General features: G+C 36.9%; 4 protein-coding genes and 2 long non-coding RNA genes across 6 annotated transcripts; 4 read left to right on the plus strand and 2 right to left on the minus strand.

Annotated features, from left to right (window-relative positions):
• Positions 1–1516: 1516 nt before the first annotated feature.
• Positions 1517–4795, plus strand: LOC117184614 (uncharacterized). Its single transcript, XM_033383025.1, has 2 exons — positions 1517–1628; positions 1699–4795. The coding sequence occupies exons 1-2, from the start codon at positions 1551–1553 to the stop codon at positions 4741–4743; spliced, it is 3123 nt and encodes a 1040-aa protein (XP_033238916.1). The 5' UTR covers positions 1517–1550; the 3' UTR covers positions 4744–4795.
• Positions 4796–5823: 1028 nt separating this feature from the next.
• On the plus strand, positions 5824–9838 carry LOC26532404 (proline-, glutamic acid- and leucine-rich protein 1). The gene is made up of 7 exons (XM_033383030.1): positions 5824–5990; positions 6058–6262; positions 6821–7355; positions 7423–7602; positions 7792–7899; positions 8709–9006; positions 9063–9838. The coding sequence occupies exons 1-7, from the start codon at positions 5886–5888 to the stop codon at positions 9798–9800; spliced, it is 2169 nt and encodes a 722-aa protein (XP_033238921.1). The 5' UTR covers positions 5824–5885; the 3' UTR covers positions 9801–9838.
• Positions 9839–12889: 3051 nt separating this feature from the next.
• Positions 12890–13679, plus strand: ND-MLRQ (NADH dehydrogenase (ubiquinone) MLRQ subunit). Its single transcript, XM_001352322.4, has 4 exons — positions 12890–12993; positions 13046–13099; positions 13157–13303; positions 13558–13679. Exons 2-4 carry the CDS (start codon positions 13058–13060, stop codon positions 13618–13620), a joined length of 252 nt encoding a protein of 83 aa, XP_001352358.1. The 5' UTR covers positions 12890–12993; positions 13046–13057; the 3' UTR covers positions 13621–13679.
• Positions 13680–17669: 3990 nt separating this feature from the next.
• On the plus strand, positions 17670–19413 carry RpL10 (ribosomal protein L10). The gene is made up of 5 exons (XM_001352321.4): positions 17670–17772; positions 17911–17940; positions 18010–18315; positions 18438–18600; positions 19192–19413. The coding sequence occupies exons 2-5, from the start codon at positions 17918–17920 to the stop codon at positions 19354–19356; spliced, it is 657 nt and encodes a 218-aa protein (XP_001352357.2). The 5' UTR covers positions 17670–17772; positions 17911–17917; the 3' UTR covers positions 19357–19413.
• LOC117185088 (uncharacterized) lies at positions 19203–20159 on the minus strand. Its single transcript, XR_004470590.1, has 2 exons — positions 19809–20159; positions 19203–19753 (listed from the first exon to the last, which is right to left on the minus strand). It is a non-coding gene; the product is annotated as an uncharacterized lncRNA (long non-coding RNA).
• Positions 20160–21281: 1122 nt separating this feature from the next.
• On the minus strand, positions 21282–23609 carry LOC26533067 (uncharacterized). Its single transcript, XR_004470597.1, has 4 exons — positions 23556–23609; positions 21519–21557; positions 21369–21423; positions 21282–21309 (listed from the first exon to the last, which is right to left on the minus strand). It is a non-coding gene; the product is annotated as an uncharacterized lncRNA (long non-coding RNA).
• Positions 23610–27246: the final 3637 nt, after the last annotated feature.

Consider the following 27246-nt stretch of genomic DNA (forward strand, 5'->3'; position numbering starts at 1 on the left):
GTATATCATGATACAAAATGTACTTATTTTAAAGCAAACGAAGTCATTTTATTTAATTATATTTTTATATACTTATAATATAATATAATTATATTTCTATATGGTATCCCAAGTATTTTTTTTATATGCATTTTTTAGGTATGCCAGCTTATACTCTGGAGGTGACAATCATTTCATTATTATTTTCTACTAATTACAAGGCATGTAGCGCATTTTAAGTTATTTGAGGGAATCGTTTTTTGAAGATTTTGAAGATTCGAGAATTACGCAGAATTATAGAAAACGATCAGATGGCCGAAACTGGATTATATCTGATTATTATTTTTATATGTAACACCGCTCAGTGGGACATCGGCCGAAAAGAGGTGGCGAATTTTATGAGCGCTTTGGGTCAAGTGATTATACGCGTTTGATACACCAATTTTAGAGCTTACAAAATCTAAATAATCATTTTTTATACCCGTTCCTTCCTTATACGGCGTTCCTTCCGATTGAAGAAACAACGGGGACCACAGATCGCTATAGGAAAAACATAGCTTGACATCATCAGCATACATTGAGAATCGTGAATTAGTTAAAACTTGGGGAAGAACATTGATAAAGAGGTTAAATAATAAGGGCGCGAGATGGCTACCTTGCGGCACAACCGAAGAGACAAAAAGTGGTTTAGAAAGAGAAGATTGGAAGGGGACACGCTGAGAACGATTACAAAGGTACGCATTAGTCCAGAGAAAAAGTTGGTCGGAAATCCTAGTAGAGATAGTTTGTGGATGAGGAGATTGTGATTAACTGAGTCGAAAGCTTTGCTAAGGTCAGTATAAACTACGTTAGTTTGGCATTGTTTTGCATAACTCTTACAAATCATTCCAGTGCACTATGGAAAAAAATTCCGCAATTTTTATTTCTCACAATTTCTTCTCAGCGTAGCTTACCTACGCTGGTAAGCTTTTTTGCGCTCCTGCTTTGCTTCGCCTAACTTACACTAGACTTTACAAATTTTTGATTCCAAATTCAGTTACACGTGTTTGTCGGTGTATTTAACCAAATCTCTAGCCTTATTAATGGAACCTATTAACAAACCTTATTAACAAACCTTATTAACAAACCTAAATAGCCTCAAACCTACCCTCTGCGATCACGTTGTTTTTCTGTACCGTGATTTAAGTAGACCCTAGTTAACATTAAGTTTAACATTAACAAGTTTAACATTTTTATTTATTTTATTGTTTACTGTTCATTTCCTTTGTAGCCCTATGTGTTGAATTTTATAATTTTCATTAAAACTGAGCGCAAAGTCCGGCGTATACAAACTGTAACCATGAGAATGCTTAAGCAAAAAAAAAAATAAATAAATAAAGCACTAGAAGAGTATTTACATTTCGGCGTTCGTAATATTTCACTTTTAAAAGCAAAGATAACAAGTTATTATAACAAAGTTATCTTGTTAAAGATAAAGATTAAAAGATTTTTTTTTGCAAGACACATTCATTGTTATCAAGGCAAAATATATCGTTTGCTTTAATGCTTTGCATACTCGCTAGTTAAGAATCATGGTAAATACTCTAGCAAGATCATTTTTCTTTTATAACATATGGTGCATAATTGGTAATTTGACTCCAATTAACTCGGTAAGGATCTGCTTACAAAAAGAATATTAAACTGCTGTCGAAAATGAACCCGCTCATCTTATACGAATAGTTGCACACCTGTGTCAATAACAACACTGAAACCAATGACGGAACGGAAAATTGTAAATATAAGGGCTTACGTTACACATCATATAAGGAGTTCCTTTGCTGGGCAAAGAGTGGTGAGCTGCATATTCGCGAGTGCGATAACATCTCTGGTGATTGGCTTCCAAAAACAGTAAACTGTCATGTAAAACAAAATAAAAATAAATTTTGTCCGGATGATCTTTTTGAAGTTAAACAAAATGACGACGACCCAATTTGTTTAAAAATTTCCACTAAGCCGGAAGCTTATAATGAAACCTTTTGCTACGGTTCAAATAAAATAATACCATTGGATCTATCATCATCTGAAATGACCACAATTATACTGTTCTTAAAACAAAAAAGAATTAATGAATACTGGTTGCCAATAAAACGGAGCAATGCTTTCATGCCATTCATGATAAATTTGCCAGGAAAAAGATGGCAAAAAGTCATTGACGAACACCTACTACCAGAACATTTGAAATCAGATCTTCACTGCCTAACACACAACCTAGACAGATTAAAAATTGAATTGAGAGATTGCAAGAAATTTTTACACATGGTCTGTGCTTTTAAAAGTAGTCTTTTATCTCACTCAGGGTGTCCAGAAGGATTTGGTGCTTTAAGCTATCGGCCAAATGAATGCTACGGTATTAATTGGAAGAAAAAATCGCTTAATCATGTGCACATCAGTGAATACTATGAAAAACAGAATTCGATTAGAATTGTACTACAAGGGATAATTCCCCAAGAAAAAGAGAATTATTTTTTTAAGATTGATAGCTTTGTTGATAGATTTTCTGATAAATATATGGTAATAATGAATAAATATGAAAAGACAAAAGTTTCCTATGAAAACTCGAAATGGTTTCCAGTATTGAGTAAGCAGATTATAGAAGCACCATCAGCATTTTCAATGAAATTAAAATTCGATGAAAACTTACGCGAATTAATACTAGTGATTTATTACCGCAATTATCTATGGACTAATGAATATAACGACATTGGTGTTCAATGTTTTACTAATGCAGGCTATGAACTTTTAAAAAAAACTTCTGTTAATCTTATTTGGCAAAATGAAAAAAAAACACGTTCCATTTTTAAGCTAACTTTATTTGGAGATGGTCCTGGGGAGTATTGGTGCGAAGGTCATACAATTTTAAATTTTCAGTGGGTATCCACACAACGATTAATAGCTTTTAAGAATATGCGCGGGCATACTTTTGCTACGCGGTTAGATATCCCATGCATTTACAAAAATAATGAAAAAATTGTTAATTTTTGTATTTACATCAACAAAAGCACTAAAATATTTGGTAAAATGATACGCAATTTTTTTGTGAAGAAAGCGAAAGATAGTGTTAGTGATCTTGTTATACATAACGTCCGTATTATGAATATTGAGAGCGTTACAAAACTGTCCATGGTTTGTTGGTGTCATATAATGGCACAACTAGAAATATCCAATAAGAGTTATGAAGAGGTAAGTGCGAAAGATATCTTTGAAAATGTTTCGAAAATTAGTGACAATACGTTTTCAAGCATTCGAGTATACAAAAAACTAATGAAAATGAATAGTGACTTAATAACTGTAATACGTAGTATAGAATACTGTTTCCCCGACATTTTTTCGTCAAATAACTTAATGAATAGTCAATGGATGCAGGTTCGTAGGGGAGAAAAAGGTACGGCACAGATTTTATGTCTCCAAAATAATGGTATTCCATATACGAGACGTTGCGAAGGAGACTTTGTACATGGGGCATATTGGGAATTATTAACACAATCTATTAAGTGTGAACATGCTCAAGATATTACACAAATTTTATACAACCTGGAGAACACGCGCTTGATTGAGCTAACACCAGAAAAGGTTGTACAAGAAGTTAAGAGCCTCATTAAAGATAACAAACAAAAAATTGGTCCTGGCGATGTATACTTAATTTCTAACATCATTCAAGTCTCTCTTCGGAATCTTTCCATTCCAAATGTAGTCTGGTCTAATGGAGTAGTTCCAGAGCTAGGTCAAAACCCTGCAAAGTGGAAAAGTCTAATCCATGACATCATAGAAATCTACAATATCCTAACAGATTTAGATGTAGACGTAATTAATAGGTCAGCTGATCTAAATTCAACCAACAAATTCTTAGAAACATTTGAAAATTCAATGGATACTCTATCATTCTTACAATATGTTGACCAAAATAGCTTCGTTGAAGAAGATATTGGATCTAAACTGGATTTGGAAGTTATCGACTATGTAGACATTGGTGTATCCGTACAATCTTCTCCAAATTTTCTATACTTTTATATTAATCCTTTAGTAGCAAATGTATCTGGGATAGCATTATTTAACAATAATATCAGTGGTAAAGCTCCACAAAAGTTAAAAGGCAAATTTTACAATGAGGATTACCGATTTCTGCAATCCAATCATGACATTGAGGACTTTATCCATGAATCAAATTTACTACTTGCAACTTATGTACCAAAACAACTTTTGAATCGATTAAAAACTTTTTCAACCATATTTAATCAAATAACTAGAATCCCTCCAATAGTGGTCATTAAAGTATACTCCAACGACAAGCTTTTTCAGCAGGCTAATCAAACAAAAGCGGTTTCGAGCCATATTGTGTCAATATCCATACCTGGATACAATACTAATCTACCTGAGGCACTGCCGCTAATTCTAAGAAGATTGCACACTTATCATCATCATACTGATTCAGAGCAGTATTGCCACTACTGGAACTACGGTAATTGGGCTACCGACGGGGTAAAAATGTCTAAAAATGTTGAAATAAGCGAAGATATTGGGATATGTTTTTTAACACACTTGGCACCATTTGCTTATCTTGTAGGCGTTAACCTTACGTTTGATATGGAGATTGAGTCGTACTCAAAGAAAATTGATGATCGTGCTTTGGATATCATAGCAGTGTTAGGCTGCTCACTATCTTTGTTGGGAGTATGTTGCATTTTTATCACAGTTTCAAAATTGTACTATTGGCGGCACAATACTTAATCTAAGGTTTTACTACATTTGTCTTTAGCCATTTCTTTGCAAATGTTAATTTTTTTGTTCGCCAATAATCAAGATTTTCTGGTATTTTTATTCATGAATAAAAAAATAAATGGTTGTGTAGCGAGCAAGTCTTCATTATACGGTCTTAGTGCAATTTTTCTTGCTAAATATTTTTTAGATCATGATTATTAACGAATTAAAGATTATTTATGAATTGCTAACTTAGACAAAAATACTAATATTCACAAAGCTTATATAAAAACGATCGATGTTCGTTATTAAAAGTTTCGGCTTTAAAGCTGGACTTCCTTTTAGCTTTAAGTACAAAATAAATGTAATTTGATTTGATAATTTTATTTTTAAATGTTGGGAGGGTGGGGGGTAGTGGCTACGGCTGCGACTCTACATTTATACCGGATATTCATACCTCGCAAATAACTGTTGACCGTTTTTCGTTGCCAGCAAATACGTTTCTTTTACTCACATTTTTCAGCCGTTTTTTTCTATTTCACTCTAGTTTTTCCCCGACCTTTTACTTGATTGAAATTAAGCGTTTTGGTGAGTGAAAACGAGACACCAACATATCGGAGTCTATATCAAGAGTTTTCGGTTTGGAAGAGCCTTGGCAGCGTAAGTGGAAGCGAGACGGAAACATGTAGCAGTCAGATTTTTCTATGCTATGATTTCCAATTAATACCGCACTTTTTATGAACCAAATAATATCAAGTAATCATATGATGGTATGATTGATGCGCCAAATACTTGCAGTAAATAAACAGATGAGCTTAATGAAGCCTTCCATAATTATATGAGAATTAATTATTTATTTTTTTAAATTAATTTTACTATATAAACAAATTTTTTTTAAATTAATTCAACAAATAAATCTTGGTTCTTAATATTTTCTATAAAAATTATAATCGTTACGGTCCCTGCTCATATCTCTTTTGCTCTCTTTAGTCACTTAGAAAAGTTTTATGTCATATGGCCATAAGCAAGAAAGTAAATAATAATCTCAAAAAAGAAAACTTGGTATAATTAAAAATGAGAAGGTATATTTCAGTATACTTCTGATGGTATATTTCATCGATAAGTCTACGGTCACACCGACTTCACAACCAATTGGCACATGTTTTGAGAAGATGAATGAAATCGAGAATCTGTTGGAATGTATTACAAATACAAATTTGAAAACTCAAAGAATTTACTTGAACATGCTTGACGAAAATGATATCATTTGGAGCAAGGTATGTTGCTTTTTCACCGAAGAATCTCCAGATCTCTATTTCAATAACAATACATCTTATGACTTAGAAACTTATTGTGGCTCAACTGATAACTAAATTGGTTACGAAAAGAAAAACGCGTGCCCTCGGATACCGGCTTCTTATTTGTTACCTCAATCAATACTCCCTAGAAGTATCGGAAAAATCTGCAAATGTGTGGTTGACAATTATATTTAAGTCTTTAAATGAATTCGAAATCCGTTTATACGGGGAAATTATATTTGAAGCATTGGGTAAGTTTTGATATCATTTTGTCTAATTGTGTTTTATCTCAACGTACAATCGGCACAAAATTTTATATTTGCTCCATTAAGAGCCAAGTTGACGATATTAAAATTATGGTTATGCCATCAATGAAAACAAGATTTCCCACTGCATTGTGGAAATGCAGCCCCAAATCATGACACTACCCCCGCTGTGCTTTACTGTTGGTCTTAAGTGATGTTTCTGGAGCTCAGTATTTGGTTTCCGCCAAACCATAGTCTTACCATCACAGCAAAAAGGATAAACTTGCTTTCCCCTAAGAATATTACATCAACCCACCGCGGCCTTTGGCGCGGTTCACAACGTTCCTTCTATTTCCCCTTCACTACCGATTCTGAAACGAATAACAACAAACAAAATTGGATCTGCAGAAATTGTCATTTTGTATCTTCTTTTAAAGAAGTTCACTACTTTCCCGGTCGTTAATTAAACGTGCCTTATAAACGCAACCATCATTTTATTTTTAGTTTTATATATTCATTAATAGAAAGAAAATTAAATGATATTCATTCATATTGATTTTACAGCACTACTCATCGAAAATATCCAACGCGATTTTAATTTATCAAAAGCATTTGGCTCCGTACATATCCTTAAAGTGATCGAGAAGGTTTCACTAAATGAGGTACTTGCAGACGATTTGTGCACCCTTTCTGCCCTTCACACTGTCGAACAATGTTTGAAATATTATCCAAGGAGTCTTAAATCTGGAAAAGCTGTAATTGAAAAGTTCTTGATAAAATTATTAGACAGCACTAATCCCGATATTGTCTTTCAAACCGGTGAGTGCTGGCTCTTATTACAAAAAGTACGCGGTTCTCTCAGTAATGGAGCTGATAATGATGAAAGTCAATGGCGAGATTACCAAATGACATTATTGGGTAGTCTTTATTTTATTATAAACAAGACATGTCCAATATCTGAGGAAATATTTGTTTGTCCAATTGAGGCAAAACACTTAGAGCATTTTACAGTGCATTTAACAGAAGATCCAGTAGAACGAGCCGCACAAGTCTGTCAGCGGTTTTGCAATCTTATCGATTTTTTAAAGATTGCCTTGAGGTGAGGACAACCGATATTTTAGAATTTATTTACAACTTATTTCTTTATAAAAACATTTCTTTTGTAGCAAACCGTTCCATGATAAAAAAATAATTTATACGCAACAAATTTTGTGTTTTATACAACGTGGATTACATGTGAAATTAAATAATGAAAATAATCCAAAAATGGATTATGTTTGCTTTAAAGCATTGTTACCGCGAATGCATATTAAGTTGTTGGAGCTTCTGGAAGTATTGATTGACATGTAAGTTAAAATCAGACAAATATATCAAACTGCTTTTTTTTTCTAAGCTAACTTTTATTAAGTAGCACTATTCATTTAATTTATAATATGGGTCTAGCAAAAAGGTTATACGCAAATAAAAAATGCGGAGCGCTAAAATTAACATTCCGCATATCATATAATCATTCTTTTAATCTTATACAATTCAAGATGTCACACTCATCTCAGGATGCATTTTCGCATTATATTGAGCATTTTACTGGAGTCGCTTGAAAGGACCAAATTGCTTTTAAAGGAAGGAAACCAACTCCAATTTGTGTAAGTAATAATTTTTGTTGTATAACTAGCAAGTAACGTCAGCTTTTCTTGCGGTGCAGTCAAATGTCTAAAAAGACATTTAATTAGAAAACAATCTTATGCTGATATTTCTTATCTTTGAATTTTTGTTTGTTAAGAATCGTATACTTTTTACGTGCACATCAAATCTACATCTATTTTAATGTTCCATGATTAATATACTCATTGATCATTGATCTTAAATGGCGCACTGTCGTGTTGCTTCAAAACAAAGCAATTGACAAATAAAGGCATTATTATGCCTGTGATTTGGCTTCATATTCATATACATATAGGAATAAAGAATTGTAATTTGGTTGATTATGGATGATAATGATTTGGATTAGTAATGTGGTGTGGCAATCTATTTGGTTAAAGATTGTTTGGATGCTAATTGTGGAAATTTTTGTATTTGTTGTGTTTTATAAGTAGGTGAAAGTCGTCGGCGTACGCACAGCCGCTTTCTGAAATTTGATGCATTTTTGACTTCTCCAGCATGAGGTTTCACCAAAAGTTATCCGATTGACTAGAGTATTCGGTGATCGGTATTAAAGACAAGTTCTAAAATCGTACCCATGCTATTGCATATGTCAACGAAATTGTACTGCATGAATGGGAACATCAGGTTAGAGTCTTCAGAAGTAGTTGCATCTCATCTTTTAAGTAAGGGACAAACAATAAGTGATCAAATCTTATTATAGTTTATTTGTACAAACTTTGAAGATATGTCTTTCAAACACAGTTTATTTTATGAAAATATCTTTATTCGTTAAAAATGTTTGTATTTTTAGAAAATTTCGATTAATGGTTTACAAAGCAATATCACTATGGTGCTCGAACTTAAAAGAAGGAAGTCACTGCGAAATAATCTCGGAGACCCTTATAAGCGAAATATTAGATGATGTAACACAGCGACAGTCACTTTTATCGACAGAGTCAATAGAGAGAAAAACACTGGAGACTCCATTTTCCAGGTTTAATTACCTTTCTTTTAGTGAAAATGAGAAATTGCTTCGTAAAAAGGCCTTTTCTTGCCTTCACATAATTTTAACATCGTCTGGTCATTTATTACGGAACTCTGTTACAAAGGAAAGTACGGTATATTTTTTTTTTTGTATTTTTAATTTATAAATTTTTTTTAACAGAAGGTACACAACGCTCTATTGGAAATTTGTATTAAAATGCATGCAGAGCATATGAAATCGGAATATTCGTCTAGACTCTGGAATTGCCGCTTGGATATATATAAAATATTAATTTTACTATTGAAGTCGAGAAATTACAGCTGTCCTGCACCATCTGAAATTTTAATGTGCTTTTTAGATGAATCTCGTTTATTTGAAAATAGCCTTGAAGTACGCTTAAATTCTCAAGCATTATTCGAAGCCCTGGAATCATCGCTGCACCCCCAAAAGGAAGATTTATGTTTTAAACAAGAAAGTTTTAAACAAGGATGTCCAGAGCAAACAGACTTAACTAGAAATAATAGTACTTATTTCATATCAGCGATAGATTTTAAATTCCCATTGAACTATGTTAGTGACCGAGATGAAAAATCGAATTCACATTCTTCCACCCACCAAATAGTTAATGAGCAAGACAGCACGCAGCAGACCAGCTCAAATCAACAGTTAGGTATCAAAGTAAATAATTCTGAAAGCCACGAGGAAAAAAATATTAGTAACCCAATAACATTCAAAGAACAGAAAATAATGTTATTACCTTTGTCTGGTGAAATGCCAATACATAATCAAGATGAGGTTGGCTCATCTCATTGCGGGGGTGTAAAATCGATAGTAAATTTACCTTTAAAATGTGAAAATATGGATGACGATAAATTGATTGCCGAATTAGAATCCGCATTTGTAAATGAGCTTAACTGAAGTATTATTACATTTTTTAATAAAAATGGTTATTTTGATTTTTCATTTTTTGTTACTGCAAGTGCCGTAAAATTGAATTGTAAAATATTGTCATCTTTTAGCAAATAAAAAAATTTGTACACATCTATAGAATGTTTCAACAATAAAATTAAAATTTTGGCCGACATTTATACATTTGAAGAGGCTATATTAAAATCTTGTTCCCAAAAAACCTCAATTTAAATACAACAATTTTTTTTATGTTTCACATCTATGCTGCTTTTTGAAGGATTTAACGTTATAAAATTGATTTTTTAAACCAAATACTCAAACAGCATAGTGATATATTAGATTAGTGGTGAAAGTGTCCGACCCCCCGAGTGGCTGTTGGTCCGGCCACTCAGGATGCATTGTCGGCTGGATTTGGCGTTGGCATCAAGGTGTGATGCCCATGGTGAATGCGAATTGGCTGCATCCGAGTGGCTGCTGGTCCGGCCACCCAGGATGCATTGTAGTTGGTGTTGGCTTTGACATCGCGAAATGATGCCAACGATGTGCGTGAATTGGCCGCGATCTACCGAGTGGCGAACTGGTCCGGCCACCCGGGATGCATTGTCGGAGATATTGGCATTGGCATCGGGATGTGATGCCAATGAAGCCTGATATATTAGATTTGTGGTGAAAGTGAATGTGTGTAACTATACATATAACATATAAGTGTATAGATGTGTAATAAGACTATAAGAGCTAGATCAACGAAATTTTGTATCCAGACTTCTGTGATATCACACTGTGGCATCCACAATTTTAGAGATACAAGGAAACCAAAACCGCAGAATCAAAGAAAATTACCATATCATCCAGACTGCAGATCTGAATCAGATCGGATGATTATTATTCCAGACGGAACGAATTTGTAACGGTATTTAAAATGTGGTTTTACGTAGGCCTGGAGAGGACTTCGAGAGAGACTCACAAAATTGAGTTCGTGGAGAAGGCCAACCCTGTAAAGGATCGACATTACCCGCTGTCGCCAGCGATGCAGGAAGTGGTGTGTGGGGAGGTGGACAAAATGTTGGCTTTAGGAGGCATCGAGTACAGTGATAGTCCGTGGAGCAACCGTACCACCGTGATGCGAAGGCCAGGCAAAAATCGCCTCTGTCTCGATGCCCAAAAGCTCAAAAAAGGAACCATCAAGGACGCTTACCCATTCCAACGGGATGACGAGCAGAACGAGAAGCCCATAGCGTTTTTTTCTGCCAAGCTAAATTGCCACCAAAAAAACTACTCGGTGACAGAGAAGGAGTGTCTGGCAGCCCTCATGGCGATCCTAAAGTTCCGTCCATACGTAGAGCTTATACCGTTTACAGTCATTACTGACCACGCCAGTCTCAAATAGCTCATGACCATGAAAAACCTGGATAGTGGCTTAGCTCGTTGGTCCCTTCAACTGCAGGCCTTCGATTTCGGCATAGAACACCGGAAAGGAGTGGACAATGTAGTGGCAGATAAATTGTCGCGCAGCATTGAAGAGCTGGAAGTGGGTCCGAGTAGTATCCTGAGTTTTGAAACGGTGGAATTTGAATCTGGGGAATATCAGGAGTTAAGGAAGGAAATCACAGAGAACCAAGACCGCTTGCCTGCTCTCCAGATTGTTGATGGCATGATATTCAATACCCCGAAACCCTATTCACACACACACGCGTTTACACGGGTAAACATTGCTCATTTTGGTGAACATGTTCTTGTTCTTGTAGTTCTTGTTCTTGTTCTTTTTTAGTAAGTGAGTCAACTCACTCATATTTCTCACTTGCTCTCTTAGATTGCCCACTTACTCACTTGCTCAGTTGCTCACTTGCTCAGTTGCTCACTTGCTCAGTTGCTGACTTGCTCTCTCAGTTGTTCACTATTCATGCACAGATGGTTCCAAATTTCACTATACTTTCGAATTAGCGACATACTGAATTTTTGAAAGAGTAAACAGCTTTGCCGGTAATACAAAAAGTGTGAAGCAAACGTAAATATGAGCAACAGCCAGATCACAAAATGCCCTTTGAGGTGCAAAATTGCGCAAAAAGTGAGTAGAGAACAAGTGAACAAAAATGAACAAGTGAACAACAAAGAACAAGTGAGCAAAAAACCTATACGGACCTATATAAATTTAGGGCTGATCGGCCACGGCCAGCGATCGCCCACGTCGTTTGAACTTACAAAAAAACATAATCTACACGCCAAACATCTTCCACATAAAATGTTATTTTGTTCCTTGTGTTGTCCTTTATTTAGTATTTAGTATTTATTATTAGCTTAAACAGATTAACGTCTTGGCCATTGAACTTAATATGTAAAAACACCAACACCTTTCACGAACCGAAATCTGCAATCAGCTGTTCAGTTCCAGACGATTAACCCTTAGTGGGGGACGCATGGGTCCCGTCAGTCCACCGTCTTTGGTCGAGCGATTTGTGGAAATCTCCTCATTGTTTATGTCCCGGGGACCCTTAGCAAGAGGTTAAGGTCAAGAGGTCTCCGTAGGGTCCCGAGTTAAATTAACTGCCGTAAAACTGGATCCACTCATCCACACATGTTCCATTACGTATGGGTGAGGGTGTCCCTGTTGGTTGAACGAAAATTTCAGCAGTTATTTCTTTGTTTGCCTTTGTGTCGAACGTTTTGGTGTTTCTTTTTGGCTAGTGATAATATTGCGTATATCTATTTATTTATGAGAAAGGTGAAATTGTCAACTTATAATTATTAAAGTTTGGATATATATTGAAACATGATGGAGTAAATTAAAATAGAGGGAGGACGCGTGGCGTGAGCCATGGTTTAGCAGCCAAGGGTGGCCAAAATGACAGTTGTGTTTGGTCACAGGTAGGGCGGGCGAGCGAAGTGATGACGCCAGAGCTGAAGTCTCTGGGGTTCTCATACTGGTAACCCAGCGTGTGACGTTTCGTAGTTTGAACTTGCGCATCTATATACTGTATGGTTAGTGGTATAATATTTGTATATAATATTTACATGATAATTTTTGAAAGTTACAATGACATTCTCGGTAACTATTATTTTATCGAAAACAAGAAGAAGTTTTAAAATTTAATTTGTATTGTATTTGCCTGTCAACAAAAATACAAAAAATACAAAAATACTGAAAAGATTTAATTTACATATAACTCTGGTCACACATATTTTACCCATAGAAAAGAAGAATTAGGTAATTGGGTTTTTATTTAACTGTGTAAATCAACTAATCAATTTTTCATTAGAATCGTATCAACATGCAAGGGCTTGGGTTGCAAAGTCTTAAGAAAAATCCTGCGGTAAGATTTACATTTTAAAATTGATTTTTTGTAGTTATATAATCAATCATTTTGTAGCTGATCCCACTATATGTCTGTGTTGCGGCAGGAGCCATTGGTGCCGTCTATTATATGGGTCGTTTAGCTACCAGAAATCCAGACGTGACATGGAATCGCTCAACAAACCCAGAACCATGGCAAGAGTACAAAGACAAACAATATAAGGTACCTTCTCAACTACATAATATACTTACATATGTATACATATGTACGTACATATACTCCAAATATGCAGTTAGCGGATCGACCAGTTACTTCATTATATTCTGATCATTTCGTATGTATGTGTAGATGTACATAAACATTTACATACTTACATATGGACAAAAAACATAAATCCTATATACATACATACATGCATGAAATCATAATATAATATATATAATTATGGATACAAACAACATATCATCTCTTTTCAGTTTTATTCTCCTGTGAGGGACTACTCAAAAACAAAGAGTGCTGCTCCAAACTATGAGGAATAATATCTTTAACATGTTATTAAATTCAATATGAAAATTAAATGCATTCAATGAATTAAAAATTTCGATGTTTTTATTAATTTTTCAAAACTAGTCATGCATGTTTACTTAGTTTCTATAAAACAGAAATATAAGTTGCAATACGGGTGCACCCGTTTTCAAAACGAAAACATTTTCCTTGAAGAAATTAAAAAAAAAAACATCTTTTTGTATAACAAAACAAATCTTAATTGCAAAATGAAAAAAGTGGATGATTTTTTTACGAAATAACATTATTTTAACACTTTTACCAGGAAAATTAAGCTTGTGCCTTTCATTACAAATAATTTTCTCTTAGCTCAACCTCAAATTTGGCTCAGAAATAATTGGAAATAATTTTTGCGCATAACTGCACGAATGTTCTCGTAGCATGCGCGTAACAAAACATCTGTATAAGGAAAGCTGTTTCCCGCCACATTTAATTCTAAATGTTGGGGAAACCAAATGTTTTGTTGACCATTAGCAATTTAATTTAAAGTATATGTGCGGTTATTCGCACTTCGGCAGACATGTAAAATATACAGGTATTGTATCTAAGATGTTCTTAACACGCGAACTTTTTGCCTCCGTTTTGCTTCAAAAAAAGCAATTGAAAAAATTAAGTCATTTTATCAACTGTATATTTTCGAAGCAACCAGTTCAGCTGTTTTTGTTACACCGAATCGCTGAGAAATGAAACATATCGACTCCAAAAATTTGTGGAAATGAGAGCACCTAAAAAGAAAACGATGCGTTTTGGCTGAAAACGTAGTCCGCAAAAGTAAGTGAAAACCGGAGCCTGCCTGATTATTCGTTTATTTGTGTTTTTTTGTGACAGTTTTAATGGTTTTAGTTTATATAGTCAGTTTAAGTGAAACGTCCAAAAAGCGCGCTACGTCATTTTGCTAAATTCAGAATGGTGGAAATATATCAATTGGGCTGAATTCCTTGATCAAATTCAAATTAGCGAAAGCTGTAAACTTACTTTTACAAATTAACCTGTGTTTTTCTTCACACCTCATGTTCCTTAGAAATTTTTTTAAAAACTGGCATGTTTCTTTATTATCAGGCAGGCTCCGGCTTCATACAAATTTTCCGATTTACTTTTGAAAACGCAAAAATTGGTGCTCGGGTTTTCACAAAACTCATTATTTTTCCATATAGCGTGGACACGGAGCTGGTATGGTGAGGTGGAAGAAATAATAACTCGCAGTAACCGTAAAACAAGTAGGCAGGAGAGGGAACGACTGGCGATTTCACGCAAAATCGATGCGTCCAGCGACATAAAATGATGATCGAAATTTTCCAATGATCAACTGTGAGTCTTATCTTAGTCCAATTCCTGGAGCTGGAAGAGTTTTCAATCTGCCCTGCATCTTCTTATCTGCTCTAACCTTACAACTAGTATATAGTAACCACACAGCGAGAGCTCACTCACCCAAGTAGCATTCAAGAGTACATGCCGTAAGTGTCATAATGGTCAGTGGTCAGAGCTTCTGCCACATTAAGGTCGTCGTCCTCGTCGTCACTTGATACATTTGACACTTCCTCATCCGACGGTCAAGTCGGACAACTTGTAACGAACCCGCTTTGTCATTTATTCTAATATTTCAATTTCTTTTAAGAAAAATCACACAATAAACACAAAAAAACACAACACATCATTGATCAATTGCTCACATGCAGGACGGTGACATCATCGATGGGATCGTCCGCCCAGTCAAGATATGTCCTGTCTCCTCTTCTGTGGAATATAGCAGTCAACAAGATTATATGTGACCTGGAACTCTGGGCTCTAAAGTCGTGGCCTATGCGGACGACGTTGCGATTATCTTCTCAGGGAAATACCCCCAAACACTGTGCGACTTAATAACCGCAAAGCTAGCGCAACTGTCGGAATGGACAGAATCGCGCGGCCTGGGAGTAAATCCCTCAGAAACAAAACACGTATTATTCACAAATAAATACAAGGTACCGCCCCTCAACCCACTAATACTACATGGATGCAGGCTCTCCTTTAGCGACAGTGCCAGTTACTTAGGGTTGATAATTGACAAGAAGCTTAACTGGAACCTGAATGTCAAAGACAGAGTGAAGAAGGCAACGACTGCACTCTACACATGCAAAAAAGCTATTGGGCTAAGATGGGGTATGATCCCAAGCATAGTCCAATGGATATACCAAGCTATAGTTAGACCATTTCTACTCTACGGAGTTACTGTGTGGTGGCGGGCCCTATCAAAAAGGGCGATTACCAAGCAACTGGGCAAAGTCCAGCGAACTGCCGCCCTATACATCAGCGGAGCTCTTCGCACCGAGCCTTGACTTCGCAGGAAAGGAACGGTCAGAAGCAGCAACAATACTTCCAAGAGACTCATTTCAATGGGTTACTCAGTGCATAGGTCACTCAACCATATTAAATAAAAGCAATACCGTCCCCTCAAAAACAGACTACCAAGTTCCAAGAGTTCAAGCGGAAGTCATAGCGATCAGGGAGGCTCTGGACTGCCTACAAGCGGTTGCCGTTACGGCTACCAAGCTAAACATTTATAGCGATAGCCAGGCTGCGATCAAATCGCTAAGTGCGATTTCCTCGAACTCGGCCACGAGATGGTTCAGCAATTTTCTATTAACCTGATTTGGGTCCCGGGCCACCGGGACATCGAGGGCAACTGTATAGCGGACGAGCAGGCCTGATTTGGCACTACAATCCCCCTTCTCCAAGACAAGGAGGATATCTGTATGCCAATGGCCACCTGTAAGCTTATTAAAAAAGAGTAATACAAGCGACTAAGAAACGATATGTGGCAAATAGTGCCACGATATCGCGTAACTCGGCGAAAAGGGCCGACCATGGACAAGAAGCGCACCTCCGAGCTCTGCAAGCTAAGCAGGAAAAGGTGCAGCGTAGTCATACGCTCCCTCACGGGACACTGGCTAAAAGGCACGCTAACAGGCTGGGGCCCCCATATAACGATTTTTGTCGCAGCCATAGAGACGAGGAAGAGGAGGAGACAGTGGAACACCTGTTCTGCTCCTGCCCAGCTCTTAGCAGAAGAAGGCTAAAGCACTTGGGCTCAGCCTTTCTAAACGACATTACAGAGATTTCCAAACTATGTCCCAGAAAGATATCGAACTTTGAGACAGCATCTGGATGGGATAATTGCTGACAGGAAGTCTCACAACGCGGGAAGGAATGATACGGGCCGAAACCGGCCTAAGTGTGACGTGCTCTGAGCGAGCCCGGCAGCCGCCTCAACCTAACCTAACCTAGTAACAGCCAAAAAATATTAAAATGAGCAAAAGCTTCGAGTTTTTTTGCTAATGTGAATATTAATATAAGTGTCTCGAGGCACTCTTACGTGTTAAAGGGTTAAATTCGAAGTATGTTCTAAAATATGTCCAGTTTCGTTCGATTTTTTATTGCAATTGCGGCCAAGGAACATCCCAGATGTTTGGTGACAAAACCTTACGGACCATCCCCCGAATGGATGGTTGTTAGTGTGAATAGCGCTAAGCACCTTCCGGGGGAACGGTGGGATTTTTTCACTGATGTGAAACCCGGATTCACGATTCACCATCCGTCAAAAAGCAGCTGATGAACACTAAATTACAAAGTTTTGGTCTATATTTTCACAAACAGTAACAGAACAGAAATGGACAAATTGCTCATTAGCTTAACATTGATATATTCTTCCTTCTATTCCGTCTATTGTCTCAATGTGTAAGAAAAAAAGTAATTTACCAGCTTTCAATGTTGAACCTCTGCATTAAAATGTAGATCTACAAGGTTACTCCTTTTAGGCCCTTAAAAATTTCAGTTGGGTGTTTTAGCGTACATACATCGTATAGAAAAGTGTGATTTAGAAAAAACTCAGCCCGATGGTCGACTGGGTGCGAAATTTTAACATATTTTTCGCTCCTGCAAAATGATGGAGGAATAAGCTAAAAATATCTTCTTAGGATATGTATCTGTTCGTAGTGGGTACTGGATAGACATTTTTTTAATGTTCCAGTCCACCGTTTCAAAATCGAAATGTTCTATACATAAGAGTACAATTATTAAATGGTACATCTACCTGCTCTATTTCCGTCGGTTAATGTGTCTTCCTTTTTTGTTTAGACGTCGTGAAAGAGGTATGCATCTTGAAATATCTTTGTCAATCGATATGTTATTTTTTTATTTGCATTTGATTTTTCGAAAATTATACGTTCATTGATTATAACTAGTAAATATATCTGAGTTGTAACATTGTTAATTTTGTATATTTTCAGTTTAAACATGGGTCGTCGACCAGCAAGATGGTATGTACTAATATCGAAGTCTTCGTACATAAGTATATATGGATAACTATTTTTAATTGTACTTTCAAGCTACCGCTATTGTAAAAATAAGCCGTATCCCAAATCCCGGTTTTGCCGTGGTGTTCCAGACCCGAAAATTCGTATATTTGATTTGGGCAGGAAAAAAGCTACGGTTGAAGACTTTCCTCTTTGTGTTCATTTGGTATCTGATGAATATGAACAACTTAGTAGCGAAGCCTTGGAAGCCGGACGTATTTGCTGCAACAAATACTTGGTTAAGTTCTGTGGAAAGGATCAATTTCATATTCGAATGCGTCTGCACCCATTCCACGTTATTCGTATCAACAAAATGTTGTCGTGTGCTGGAGCCGATAGGTAAGTAATAGTCTTATTCGACTTACATTTATACAATAGAATAGCACTGGGCTATGAAATTTGATTTCTATACTTAAAGCTTTAAATTGTAAGTTAAATTTTTTATTGATTTTTTTCTGCAGGCTCCAAACCGGAATGAGAGGCGCTTTTGGTAAACCGCAGGGTACCGTTGCTCGTGTGCGTATTGGGCAACCGATTATGTCTGTTCGTTCAAGTGATCGATACAAGGCCCAAGTTATTGAAGCATTGCGACGTGCCAAGTTTAAGTTCCCCGGTCGTCAGAAGGTATTTTATGTGATATTAATAATATTTGGTCATAGTGTTCAAATTTTCCAAACTACTGAAAAAGCTAATTAGAGTACACTAAATGTTACATTATATTAAAGTACAGGTATGGAATACTGGTTTGTTCGCTTCAAGACAAGAAAGCTATGTCCGTCCATGCATGTGTCTGTTTATATGCAAACAATCCCTCAGTTTTTAAGAAGTGATAATGCATTATTTATATCTAAACTGTCCTGATCTCATTAATAGAAAGTTTAAGAACAACTTTTTCTCAACTTAATCTGAGCGGTGAAATATGATTTCAAAGTTATTAAACTCGATATTTCGAAGGCTATAAAGAGGTAAATAGTTTTCAGGGTGCCAAATGTAAGGCTTTTTTTTCGTTTCATAATAATCAACTTTAGCCATCGCATGGTGAGTTGTATTTCGGCACTCTTCAGCCACAGACAACAAAATCAGTACGTTCTGACACTAGCTTGGACTTTTAAGCTTTTATTGAATTAAAATATATATTTGAGTTCCTGAATTTTCTTAAATCAATAACTTCCTATTATCAAATTATTCTTATGCTTGTCATTTGTTTATTTTTAGATTTATGTTTCAAAGAAGTGGGGATTCACCAAGTACGACCGAGAGCGCTATGAAGAGCTCCGCGATGATAATCGTCTCGCTCCCGATGGTTGCAATGTCAAATACCGACCCGAGCACGGTCCAATGGCTGCTTGGGAAAAAGCTCAGCGTGAAGTTTATGGTTAAACGTTAAAACGTAATTTGAAACAATAAACGAAGAACAGACACTATCTGTCAAGATTATTGATTTTGTTTTATGAATATTTACCATTAACCAAGGAAACGATCAGTCGTATACCAAGAGTTTGTTGGAAATCAGATGAATGTTCTCTATTGTAATTACCAAAGATAACGTTGAACCTGCGTTACGCAGTTGGTCGAGGGATTGCAGGATACCTGCTACTGCCGTTGTGAGGCACGCTGCTGACCTCTGCAACTCCATAAGAACCTGAGCTATGGACTTCGTATCCATCTGCGGTTCAGGATAAGAACCTTGGGCGTTGATGGACCAAGTTGGTAGTTTTGCTGAGAGACGTTCACGGCAGATTGACGATTTTTAAGCATCATGACTTCATGCTTTCTGCTGCAGTTTGAGCATGTGAGGTCGTCCTCGGTCATGGCGTTACATTATGGCCTACCTGTCCAGTGGTCCTCAGCTCATCTGCAACGGACTGGTCGCTTTAAACAATAGTTATTCGTGTGGTCGAATTCAAAGCAACAGAAGCTCAAACGGAGGCAGCGCCATTTACACCCGTTGTCTGCCGACCCTAGCGATCTTGAGAGCTTCCTTGTTGTTAGGGGCCTGGGCGAGGTTAATAAACCAGCGCTGATGGAAGGGCTCGTCCTGGACTGGTTACATCCTGGATTTTACAGGTTGACCACTCGACGTTCCTTGGTTGTAGATGCTGCAAGATTTCTTGCCACTACCCTAAAGTTTCTGTCCTCGGAAAGGCAGAATTGGGTGTAATGCACACGCAGTGAATTTAGGATTCTAAGATCCCAGTTCTGCTGTGATATGTCAGATATTGTTTAATTAGACCTTTATTGATAATATATTACATTGCGGCTAACGGGACAATTTTAGGAATAATCATACTAACTACTAAGGATTAATCTATGGATTGATCTCTCCTGATACGTTATGTTGCTGGCTGCTTTTGCTGTTAACTCTGAGACTTCTCTTTTGCAGACGACTTTCTCCTGTCCTGTTGCTCCTTCTCTGCCGTTGCTCTCCTTCTGCTGCTGATTCTGTGCTTCTCTGTTCTGCCGTTGATATTGTTGTGTTTTTGCTGCTGTTCCTCGTAGCCAAACGCTGCGCCTACAGTCAGCCAGTTGGTACATGTAGTACATGTATCTAACAGCCAAAAGGAAGCATTTCCGACTGACCTTTCTGAGCTATGTCTGTCTATCCGTCCGTCTAGTTTGTGGCCAAGTTTTCAGCGACTATAGGAGCTATAGTAACCAATGCAGACTCCTGTGATACCACACTGAATCAAGTTTGCTTCCAAAATGCTATCACCCCCACTAAGAAAAAATCTGTGGCATACAGAATTTTGGAAAAATGGAAAACTAAAAACGCGGAATCATAGAGAATGAGCAAATCCACCGGATTATATTATAGCCAGAAAGAAGAAAACCATTTCCCGTGTACAATTTGCTTTCGACGCGGTCGCTCACTCTCACTTTTTCACTCCTTTGTCGATCGAAAGGTAAGAAATTCTTGTCTCTGATAAGTACATATATTTTCTGTATTATTTTATTTCTTTTCATTGCCGTAGGAGTTTATTTCAGTTGGAATAAGACATAATTTATGTGCGGTATATAAACGACTAGCTTGTTCATAAGATGAATGAGGTACTAGTGTACTATCTTTGGGGATATTAATGATAATATTGCATAAACCTGGACTTTGTGAAGTTTTTAGGCATGATGTTAACTGCTTCTTCCACTTTGTTCTACGATTTTGAAACCATGTTTTTATTTGAACCTCCGTTAACGATAATTTTTGAGACAGCTCTATACGTTTGCTAACGCTTAGGTATTTATCAAGCTTAAACTCGTACTCAAGTCGGTCTAACTGTTTTGCACTATATGCTTGCCGTGGTTTTCTGTCAACACATTTTTTTTTAAATGGTTTACCTGATAATTTAATAAACGTAAAGTAAGTAAATAGGATAGGATGATAGCCAATAATTTACCTTGCACAGTTATTACGTTACGCCAATTAGGAGGCACAACAGTTTGGGGTATATACTGAAAATACGATAAGTTCATGGAGTCGCAAGTAAACGGAAAGTTGAGATTTCCACAATCACCAAACAAGTTTTCATAGGCTTTAACCTCTTTACTTTTTATTGGGGTAATCAAGTTCAAGGAATCATTTACTCCTGCAATTAAATGGAAATAAGAAAATATATATATTTAAATATATTTATCATATTCAATATTCAAATATTTTTATCGCAACGGAGCTTATCTAAAGGGGAACAAATCGAACCAATAATAAACATTTTTGAAACCTTTGAAACGGATCATTTTTTGCGGTATACTTTTTTAAAGTGTTGATTTTTTTTACAAAAAATACCAATACAATTTTATATTTGTAAAACTTTTTATGGGTAAAATGACATTTTAAGGAACGGAATTGAACGATAAAATGCTACATTAGATGGGTTGGTCAAAGGGCTGCACCTTAGCCGTTTATTCATCGATGTTACAAACGACGCAAAACTATATATATTGTATATATATTGAAAAAACATACCGCAAAATATTATCAATTTTGAAATTTAAGCTTTCACTTTCACAAAAGTTTTCGATTTACTTTTGAAATCGCAAAAATTGGTGCTTCCATTTTCACATCCCGCAAGATTTCTTCGTTTTCAAAACGAAAATATTTTTCTCGACGAAATGAAAAGTAACACGCTTTTTATACAACAAAACAAATCTTAATTGCAAAAGGAAAAGATCATCCGTTATAAAAAAATGTATTAAATATTTTTAAAGCCCTAAATCTATCAGAATTTTGGTTCACAGCGGAAAAGTTATGTTGCATAGTGTTATCTTTATAATGCTGGGCCAATCAATGCTGGTGCAACGCCGCACAGAGTCGATTTAGACTAGAATAGGTGGGAAAAGTCGAAGATTTTTTTAGTGCTTTGGATAATATACATAAATACACGCATCTAATAGAGAATTTTCCAGATCTTTCAAAAATCAAATTTTGAAAATAATCGGATAATGAACACCCAAAGGGAAAATTGTTTCAGTGTGCAAAATTGTTTTTAATTTTTATTCAAATACTGCATTTTTCAGGTGGAATAAAAGTGGACTATGAATCTCTTATTGGTAACTTTTATTAGTTGCATTAATTCTTAGAAAAATATGGCCTGTTGCATAGGCAGATCTTTAGGAAAACTTGTTTTGCAAACCATCTAAAATGTAGGATGTTTTTCCACTTTGACTGGACTTTTAAAAAATATATCCTTAAATTTTCCCGAGTATTTTTTTTATATGTTCCTTGAACTATTTGCTACCTTAGTCGAAAAGCGCATTCTGCGCTTCGGAGCTTCAATACCGATTTACCTGTCACAACCTCGTACGAAACCTCGTACGTCCCATACAAAATCATATTTTGACATATTTTTATATATTTCAGTAACCCTCAATATTATAATAATTTTCCATTTCTCGCTACTTCAGTTATGTTGTTGGTTATGAGTGAATATACAGGCTATTATTTATACATTTTCGTGTCTTTTTTTCAAGGTTTTGCATGCAAGAATTAGATGTTCATTTTCTTGAAGTTCATTTTAAAAATTGCTTAATAAATTGCATAAATAAGGGTGGTGGATATTTACAGTATCAAAAGATTGGGAGCTATTTTAAATATTTTAAACTGCAAAGAAAAAATAAGTCCCCCCAAGTTTGGTTAATATGCCACGAAGACTGCAGAGCTGTAACTGGAAAAATATCCTAAAAGGAAGATATGCTTCATACAATTCTGACACAAATTTTAATTAAATATCAGAGCCTACCAATTGGAGAGATTTCAGAGGAAGCCCAGGATACGAGAAACAAAGATTACAAAAAAATACATGAATATGAATACGTGCAAGACATCAAGAATTAAGCAAAACCAGGATCATTTCAACATGTTGGCACCCTTTTCGGATCCATACATTTCATCCATTAGATATGTGAAAATACATAATAAATCGGCAAGCAGTTATTCTTCAGAAATGATAAGTTTATTAGATATTCCTCCCACCAAACATGAAGTTTAGGCTCACGAAGTGAGGTGATTTCTTCTATGCGTTACAATCTTCTGTCCACATCTACACTCTGCAAGGGTATAAAAATATATATAATAAGGATATACATACTTTTCGCTGTAATTTTTGCAGCATTCTCAGTTGCAGCTATGTTATCTTCGCTCAAAGGATTTAATTGGGACTTCGATTGTAATGCACTTTTATTACTCAAAATATTGTCTATACTAAATAAGCAATATCGGCCCATAATGAAACTATTTTGATTGTTTTCATAGACTATTAAGGTACATCGTAACTTAGAGCAGGAGCATTATAGCTAAAGAAACTTGTACACTATTTCTTACTCCTCTACTGACAATAAATCGTTTTAAGTCTTATCTGTTTCGCTCTTAACTAAAGCCAAAATATATTAATGTTAGACTTGCACAGAATGTTAAGAGTTTCCCTGATAATTATGTAAACGATTTTTTTGACTACGCCCCGAATTCACACTTAGGTGTTACTCTTGACTAAGAGCAAGTAATAATGAGAAACACCAACCGCATAGCATAACAAACCAATCAATTTTCTGTTACTGATACCTAGTACTCGTGGAGTATAAGGGTGTATCGCAATTCTGTAGATGTACCAAATTTTAGCCTATTAGGCTACGCGGAATCACAAAATAATATATTGTGTTTAATAAGTCGAGGAAGCCGTTTCCTAACGCAATGAGGACCTTTTTATTTTATTTTATTTATTAAATGAACAAATTATCTGTTAATAATGGTACTTAATTATAAAAGGCGGAAAAAAGAAAAGTTAAAAGTTATCTAAATTTAAGTGATTATAAATATTGCATGCAATTAGTTTAAGAGACACTTCAGAAGATAGGATATGGCAGCATAAAACCCTAAAAGGTTCATGTTCGGCATAATTTGACCTACATATGGGTAAAAGGATTGGCCTAAAAGTACGGGTAGGTCTAGATGGGACGACCAAGTCAATCTGACCCAAGAGAGTTTGGGAGTCAACAATCCCGAGAAGGACCTTGTGCACGAACATTACGCCATTGCGTATTCTGCGATGGTGCAACGATGGCAGTCAATTAGATTTAGCCTAGACCGGTAGGGTGGCACGATTCTACCCGAGTCCCAGTTAAAGTTACGAAGGGCAAAAATTAAAAATTGCATTTGCACGGATTTGATAACAACCTGCTGCTCTTTATACTGCGGCCTCCACACACAAGAACAATACTCCAATATAGGAAGTACTAACGAGATGTACAGTGGTTTCGTGACGTACGCGTCGTCAAACTCCTTGGACCAACGCTTGATGAACGCTAAAACACCCTTAGCTTTATTTACAGTTGCAACTATATGGCTGTTAAAACACATCTTATGATCAAAAAGGACTCCGAGGTCATTTGAACTCGAAAATCGCTCAAGAACATGATTTCCTAGAACATATGAGACAAAATGTGGAGCGCGAAGGTAAAATGTCATAAGCTTGCATTTGCAAAGGTTCAGAAAAAGAAGATTAGTTGAACACCACAATAGTAGTTCACTTAGATCCAGTTGAAGGCGTGTGTGCAAATACCAATCAGAGTAAGACAGATAGATTTTAACATCATCAGCATAAATTAGTGTAGTAGAGTATGTTTTATAAATTGAGGAAGGTCATTCACAAATAAAATAAACAGAAGCGGGCCGGGCAGTCGATTGGCAGGATTCTCCCGATCACGAAAAGACATGCCGCACTCCGATCGGCTGCCGGATAGCAACGATATAGCGTGCAGGAAAACCAGTATTCTAACGAAATGCTAAGTTCAAATCTTCGGAAGGCTATATTTCACTCTCCCAGGATCGTGGGGATCCAGAGGGTCAAACTTATTAGACTGAGATTTGGATTGGCGTATCTTTAAAATACTGGTTTCTTCTGTATGCTATATCTCTGCGATACGGCAGCCGATCTGGGCGTGGCGTGTCTTTTCGTGATCGGGCAAGTCCTGCCAATCGACTTCCATCGGAAAAAGGGACATCACTATTTTCACGATTTTCGCAAAAAATCATGATGGTTACATCATTAAAATTGCCAAAAATCGGCCTCATTTTCGAAGTCGAGATTTTGATGACGTTTGACCCTCTGGATCCCCACGGTCCTGGGAAAGTAGGTCCCACACCGATGTGGCCTAATTAGACTGAGATATAGCCTACCGAAGATTCGGATTTGCGTATCTTTAAGATACTGGTTTCTTCTGTATGCTATATCTCTGCGATACGGCAGCCGATCGGAGAGCGGCATGTCTTTTCGTGATCGGGCGAGTCCTGCCAATCGACTGCCATTGCAAAAAGGGAAGTAGGTCCCACACCGATCTGGCCCTTTTAGTCTGAGATATAGCCTACCGAAGATTCGGATTTGCGTATCTTTAAGATACTGGTTTCTTCTGTATGCTATATCTCTGCGATACGGCAGCCGATCTGGGCGTGGCGTGTCTTTTCGTGACCGGGCGAGTCCTGCCAATCGACTTCCACCTGAAAAAGGGACATCCATATTTTCACGATTTTCGCAAAAAATCATGATGGTTACATCATTAAAATTGCCAAAAATCGGCCTCATTTTCGAAGTCGAGATTTTGATGACGTTTGACCCTCTGGATCCCCACGGTCCTGGGAAAGTAGGTCCCACACCGATGTGGCCTAATTAGACTGAGATATCGCCTACCGAAAATTTGGATTTGCGTATCTTTAAAATACTGGTTTCTTCTGTATGCTATATCTCTGCAATACGGCAGCCGATCGGAGAGCGGCATGTCTTTTCGTGATCGGGCGAGTCCTGCCAATCGACTTCCACCGGAAAAAGGGACATCCATATTTTCACGATTTTCGCAAAAAATCATGATGGTTACATCATTAAAATTGCCAAAAATCGGCCTCATTTTCGAAGTCGAGATTTTGATGACGTTTGACCCTCTGGATCCCCACGGTCCTGGGAAAGTAGGTCCCACACCGATGTGGCCTTATTAGACTGAGATATAGCCTACCGAAGATTCGGATTTGCGTATCTTTAAGATACTGGTTTCTTCTGTATGCTATATATCTGCGATACGGCAGCCGATCGGAGAGCGGCATGTCTTTTCGTGACCGGGCGAGTCCTGCCAATCGACTTCCACCGGAAAAAGGGACATCCATATTTTCACGATTTTCGCAAAAAATCATGATGGTTACATCATTAAAATTGCCAAAAATCGGCATCATTTTCGAAGTCGAGATTTTGATGACGTTTGACCCTCTGGATCCCCACGGTCCTGGGAAAGTAGGTCCCACACCGATGTGGCCTAATTAGACTGAGATATCGCCTACCGAAAATTTGGATTTGCGTATCTTTAAAATACTGGTTTCTTCTGTATGCTATATCTCTGCAATACGGCAGCCGATCGGAGAGCGGCATGTCTTTTCGTGATCGGGCGAGTCCTGCCAATCGACTTCCACCGGAAAAAGGGACATCCATATTTTCACGATTTTCGCAAAAAATCATGATGGTTACATCATTAAAATTGCCAAAAATCGGCATCATTTTCGAAGTCGAGATTTTGATGACGTTTGACCCTCTGGATCCCCACGGTCCTGGGAAAGTAGGTCCCACACCGATGTGGCCTAATTAGACTGAGATATCGCCTACCGAAAATTTGGATTTGCGTATCTTTAAAATACTGGTTTCTTCTGTAGGCTATATCTCTGCGATACGGCAGCCGATCTGGGCGTGGCGTGTCTTTTCGTGACCGGGCAAGTCCTGCCAATCGACTGCCATTGCAAAAAGGGAA

The sequence above is a fragment of the Drosophila pseudoobscura genome, chromosome 2 (assembly GCF_009870125.1).
Source record: "Drosophila pseudoobscura strain MV-25-SWS-2005 chromosome 2, UCI_Dpse_MV25, whole genome shotgun sequence".
Lineage (NCBI taxonomy): Eukaryota > Metazoa > Arthropoda > Insecta > Diptera > Drosophilidae > Drosophila > Drosophila pseudoobscura.